Source organism: Apium graveolens, chromosome 8 (genome assembly GCF_009905375.1).
Source record: "Apium graveolens cultivar Ventura chromosome 8, ASM990537v1, whole genome shotgun sequence".
Taxonomy (NCBI): Eukaryota; Viridiplantae; Streptophyta; class Magnoliopsida; order Apiales; family Apiaceae; genus Apium; species Apium graveolens.
Genome location: NC_133654.1, coordinates 133067402 through 133073816, shown reverse-complemented (window position 1 = coordinate 133073816; position 6415 = coordinate 133067402). Strand labels below are relative to the sequence as shown.

The following is a 6415-nucleotide window of genomic DNA, read 5'->3' as shown; positions in this document are numbered from 1 at the left end:
CAAAAAAAATGTTATTATTTTCGAACGCAATTCTAAACAAACTCGTGACAGATAAAAGTTAAATTGTGATATCAAATTTGATGCCAAAATTGTGTTGTAAATAATGTGATAGTGATGATTTGATAATTTGAGATGTTTTAATTGATGAAATTTATTTAAATGCAGGGGTTCACTAATTTTGAGTTATTTATAGTCAATCATATCACGACACATGATATTTAGGATTTATTTTGGTCACGAATTTGAGACCTCTAAAAATATTGTTAAATTATATATGATCATTATAAAATTGCATGAAATTATAAAATGGACTGATTTTGTTGGATGGTAAATGAGTATACATATAAAGAAAAGGCCTAAAACACTCTCCTTAATTTCCTCATTAACTACTCAGAACTTTAATATAAACCGGGGTTAGCACAGCACTAGTCTTTCAGTGTAAAAAAGCCAAAATTGCGTAATATCCGATCAACAGAGGAAGTGATACTAACATTCCGAATATGACCCTGCAAAATCAAGAAATAGTTCATACATATTTTAAAGAGATTTGGACATTTCAAATTTTAAATTATCAAAGCATGTTTTTGATACTTTCGCCTTAAGTTATAGGCAAAAGTATACAATTTTTTACTAGGGATGAAAATGAACGTACCTTCCACTTAAAAGAATTAGAATTACAGTTTTATATACTAATCTATAACCCGTATTATATTATAATATTTATAATATAATTATTTATATCATACTTAAATAATTTGCATAAAATATAATAATTTTTATAAAAAATATTATTATAAAATATAATATATTGTATAGAATATCTGTGATTGAAATTATTGAAATAAATATGATATATATTACGTTATTGACATATAAAAATTTTAGTTAAATTATTAAATTTCAAAATATCATTATATTATTTATATTGAATCTTACGATTTTCATTATTTGTTTTAAAATTTAACGATGGTATCACATATCTATACTATCCATATCTACTATCTATAAATAGCCGAAATATTGAAAATTTTGGTTTAAAGATTTGCAGTCACATATTTAAAAATATTAAAGAATTTACCAAACATATTATTTTTTCTAATTTTTTTTACAATTTTACTATATTTTGAAATTTTTGCAAAAATACAGTTCGAAAAATTTCACGTCACAAATTTTTTTACTAATGTTTGAAAAATAAATGACTGATTTTTATTGCTGCATTTGAGGATTCATTGGGTTGCAATTGAGGTTGTATGGGGTTGCAAAATCGTATTTTTTAAAAAAAATTGAAAATTACATTTTTGCAAATAAAAAATCAAAAAAAAAATATTTAGCAAAAAAAAAAAAATCAAAAAAATGTATTTTTGCAAAAAAAATGAATTATTTAAACAACCTCGATATTTTATTATGACTAATAAGTAACCAAATTAATCTTTTCAAGTAAGATATAAACTAGTTTTTTCAACTAAAAGACATCATCTTTTCAATTTTATCAAACTAAAATACCTCATTTTTCCAATATAATGTGCAAATTTATTTAATAAGATATTATAATAATATTATAATTCTTAACACGTAACAAATTATATTTTTCAGCTAAAGTATATTATAAGCTTTTCTAATTTTTTCTAACAAAACCACCTTTTTCCAAAAATAGTTTTATTTAAAAATATACAAATATAATTTTATAATTATTAATAATTAACTAATTACCATTTGAAGCTAAAACATATTTATTGAATTTAAAATTTAAATTAAATTAATATTATTAAAAATTTATGCATCAAACTGTTGTAATCTAGTATATATTATTAAAATTAACATATTAAAAATTTGATATCAGATTTTTCTTATTATAATACTTACATTTTAGATCTTTTATTTTATGATTATATGATTATAAGTGTAGTGGTAGGAAACTCATATTTAAATAAGTGTTTGGAGAAGTTATCCTGTTGCGGGGTTATAAGTAGGGGTGTAATAGTACGTCTCGTTCTCCGTTTTTATTATTCGAATCAAAATATTAAAAATTTGATAGTATACTATTCTTATTTTTATTGTAATACTTACACTTTATGCCCTTAGTGTCTTAGTAGTATGTCTTATTATCAGATTTTATTATTTTTTATTTGTTCTTTTTTAATTTGTGTCTTTTTCTTAATATATTAATTTTTTTCTTATATTAATTAAAACTAAAAAAAAGGTAAGAAGAAGTTAGTGCAATTAGAAATTATGTTGTATAATAATTGATAGAGTTTGTAGTTATATTAAATAAATGATTTAATTTTTTTAATTAAGTTATATTTAATTAAACTTTATTTTGAAAGGTGTTAATATACTTTTTAATAATATAGTATAGATAGTTCAAAGTGTTTATTCTTGGGGTCAGGAATAAAATATGTGGTGTCATATCTATATACTATATTATAATATACGAAATATTAAAAGTTTGGTTGTTGGTTAGTCGGTACTTCTTGAAATTACTTAATTAGCCTTACTTATTTATTTTAATTCTAACTATTGGGTCGATCAATTTTAATTCTAATTGATATTGAAGTCAATATTCTATATTGTTTTACCAATTTCAATTCTATTTTATATCGAACTCTATATCATTATAATTTATATTAAATTTAACTTCTTCTATCAATTTAAATTTTAATTCATATCGAATTCTATATTATTTTAATTTGTTACTTCGGGTTAAATTAAATTTAAGTAAACTAAATATAATTATTAAGATTCAGTTGATATAATGTGACTCGGGTTAAGATAAATTAATAATACTATCAATCCTTCTAAAAAATTATATTAATGAACTTGGATAAATAAAATAATATATTTTATTTATTCAGGATAAAAAAATACATTATGCAATTGATTCAGATTAACACAAAACTAAAATAAAAATTCAATTCGACCAACAAAAAAAATCATATATTCTAATTATCCAGTCTTAATTAAAATTATCTTATTGATCTAGATTTTAAAAAAATAAAATTAAACTAAAAATAGTTAGTTTTATTTGGTTGCTGTATTGGGCATCGGGTTAAAATAAAATAATATAAACCACTTATCCGACATAAATCAAATTAATATTAAGCTAATTATAATTCGTATCCTATTTATGTGAACTAAGAAATCAATTTTTTATTAAAACATAAATATAATTTTTAAAAAATACACATAAAATTATCAATAAAACTATATCGTTCAATCGATAATATTGTCTTTTTCAAATATTTTTTATAGAGATATAGTTAATTGATTAAGTAATCACCATGCTAAAATAATATTTTTTTTAAGGTTCCAACATAATGAAAACATTATATTTTTACCAACATAATAGAGATATTATATTTTTACCCTCACTAAAATAATAATTTTATTATAATATTATTTCCCCTTCCAATACAATGTTATCATTTTAAATAAGTTTAAATGTTCTAAAAAGTTATGAACGTATACATATACTAATATAATATCATGAAATCATATCATTTATAGTTTTAAATAAATAAAATTATAATTGAATTCAAAATATTTTTTAAAAATATATATAATATTAAAAAAAATCTGAGACATCCATGCCTCTCACGTATTTTAAGCTAATATACATGATATATGCAGCTGCATATAATAAATTAACAAAAAGCAACTTACGCTGTGCTAAGTACATCGGCATGCAAGCCGTACTCTTTGGCATAGATGAAAGAAGTGATGGATTGGGGCAATGCAGCCTGCGCGCAACAACAATAAATCTTAGTTTTATACTCCCCTTTCTTCTATTTGTTTAGACTTTGCTTTTTGGAATGTCCTTTCACTTATTTATACTAGTATAAATCTCATTCGATGCACGAGTTTTTATTAATATTTTAAATTTTTATTTATTAATAATATTTTAAATTTTTATTTATCAAATTATATTATATTTTTAAAATATTTATATAAATATATAATGATTATAAATTTATAATAAAAATAATAGAATAACATGTGGTCGTAATTTAGTAGAATAAATAGATTATTTCTAGTAGTTTAACAATTTAGTAGTTTAGCAGATATGTAACTATTATTTATATCTTTTAATAATAGGATAAGTTGTATTCGTAATTTAGTAGGATACGTATACTATATTTAGTAGTAGTTTAATAATTTAGTAGTTTATTAGATATATAACACTATTTATCTATTTTTGTAATAATCAAAATTAGGGAATTATCGTTGAACCAAATTATCTCTATTCCAATTATTATAATATAGTATTGTATAGATTTCAAAAATTTTTAAATATAGTAAAAAAATTATAATTTTTAAAATAAATGCATCAACTATTCAACTGCACTATACCCATTTTATCCATATAATATTTTTATACATATAATATTAATCAGTCTCACTACTTTACTCATTTTTTTTACTCATTTTTTTAACTTTCATCCACTATTTTATCATTTTTCTTAAATTTCGTGCCCAATACAAATGTAAATATTTGAAAGGGACGAGGGAGCGTAACCAACCCAGGGTTAAAGACTTAAATATTTGCATGGCAGAGAGATGTATGATGTAGGTAGAGAGACCTGAATGATTGCAACACGTAAAACATCTCCATGCAAACCTACAGCAAGGCAAGCAATAGCCATGGCAGCTGGACCCGCAACAAACTTTAGAACCATTCCTAGGGCTGTAAGACTGGAGCCACAAGCTACTACTTTCTTTTGCCTGGCCATGAACAGTCCTGCACCGCATCATGAAATAATTAACCCCCCATATCATCAAATTAATACTCATTATAAGTAAAACAATTTTACAAAAAAAAAATTCAACACATAAATATATGTAGGAGTCTCACCCATGCTGAACATAGCTGTGCCTGTTCCAGCTCTAGACATGATCAGTATAGAGCCTTCCAAGATGCTTGGCATCTCTAAATGCCACCTACATATTTTTTCAATTCATCCATAAGTATAAATTTCCATTAAAATAAAGTTTGATACATGCCTTCCTCTAACACGTGCATAAACTGTATGAGTAATGGTATACCTGTTAGCAACACATGCCCAAGTGATTCCAACAATACAAGCATAAGAATTGGGATTCATTGCAAGTTTGAGCCCCACCTTCATCATTACATAACAAAAGGATGGACCAACAGCAATTTCTCCATCATCACTCCTATCACCTTCCAAATCTTTGTCTCTAACTTCAGTTTCATGATCACTTTCCATACATCCAATTTGAGTCCGTCTAAATTCAAGCACGAATAACAACATCGTTAACCATATAATGGCTTGAACCACTGACAGTTGAACAACTAAATCAACCGCAGTTGGGCCATACATTGCCTGTAATAAAGGCACACCTACAACAAGAGAATTAGTTAAAGTTGACAAGGAGAAGCTTGTTATAGACCAACCATAGCTCCCTTTGGTACTAAACTTAACCCAAAGAGCTAAAACTCCTACGATTATAACTTTGGAAATTGCGTCAGCCCCAATAAGCACAAAATTCCATGCAAATGGATCAACATTAGCAGTGAATTCAAAGGTAAAAAGAGGGAGAGTAATATAACAAACAAGCAAGTTAATGGCATCACATTGCTCGTTTGTGAAAATATGCCACCATTTGACAGAACCGTAGCCTAGAATGAGTGCTACATATAATGGTGTGGTTGCTACAATCACTTTGTATATATCTTCTATTCCTATCATCTTAGATTTGTATATACACGTACGTACAGTGAATATAGGATGGGGTTTGAGATATGTTTAAGCACTGGCTATATATACATAAACAACAGTTAAGTAATTTGGAAAGAGAGGAACGCTACTATTTATATACATGTTCCACAGAGAGACACACGCACAGAAGGTACTTGCACTGCATGAATAAATATCAAGTGGTGTTAATATTGAGTGAGTGTCACGCTTGAACTTTAAATTGTATAGCTTGTCAAACAACTACTAGCTAGTGCATGCAAACATGAGCTTTCGTAGGCATTTCGCATGATCCACTCCGGAAACGAATCAATTATTTGCAAGGCAAGAAGCAGCATGATACACACACCATACACTTTATCTGGTGACAACGATAGGGTCATTGCAATTTCAGGTAATTACAAGTAATAAGAATCTGCTCACTTTAATTATTGGGTAATTTATGTAATTGTATGTATGATTCTATTTGTACATAATATTCAAATTTATTTTATAACATAAATAAAATATTTTCATATATCATCCTTTTTCTATATCTTAGGAGGGGATTAGGGGCAAATTGAATTAATTAAATGGGCATGAAATTAAAAATTTACCCTTATATATAAAAATTTACAAAACTGACACTCTAATATAATTTGTGCTAAAATGAGAAATATTTGTGTATAATAAGTATCGAACTCACAAACAACCTATTCGAA

At 25.3% G+C, this 6415-nt stretch overlaps 1 protein-coding gene across 3 annotated transcripts; it reads right to left on the bottom strand.

The window, feature by feature from the left end:
- Positions 1-258: 258 nt before the first annotated feature.
- Positions 259-5883, bottom strand: LOC141676935 (auxin efflux carrier component 5-like). Of its 3 annotated transcripts, none has more exons than XM_074482646.1 (5): positions 5041-5876; positions 4850-4935; positions 4578-4735; positions 3661-3737; positions 259-506 (listed from the first exon to the last, which is right to left on the bottom strand). In XM_074482646.1, exons 1-5 carry the CDS (start codon positions 5706-5708, stop codon positions 434-436), a joined length of 1062 nt encoding a protein of 353 aa, XP_074338747.1. In that variant the 5' UTR covers positions 5709-5876; the 3' UTR covers positions 259-433. The 3 variants fall into 3 exon arrangements, 2 of the variants coding, with proteins under 2 accessions (XP_074338747.1, XP_074338748.1); XR_012557244.1 differs by having other exon boundaries at positions 456-506; positions 4518-4735; positions 5041-5883; XM_074482647.1 differs by lacking the exon at positions 3661-3737 and having other exon boundaries at positions 5041-5881.
- Positions 5884-6415: the final 532 nt, after the last annotated feature.

Excerpts from the sequence above, each read along its gene's own strand:
- LOC141676935 (XM_074482646.1), bottom strand. The coding sequence starts at position 5,708 with ATGATAGGAATAGAAGATATATACAAAGTGATTGTAGCAACCACACCA. Across the intron at positions 4,936-5,040 it reads TGGGCATGTGTTGCTAACAG|GTGGCATTTAGAGATGCCAA; the intron begins GTATACCATTAC and ends AAAAATATGTAG. Across the intron at positions 507-3,660 it reads GCCGATGTACTTAGCACAGC|GGTCATATTCGGAATGTTAG; the intron begins GTAAGTTGCTTT and ends TTGATTTTGCAG.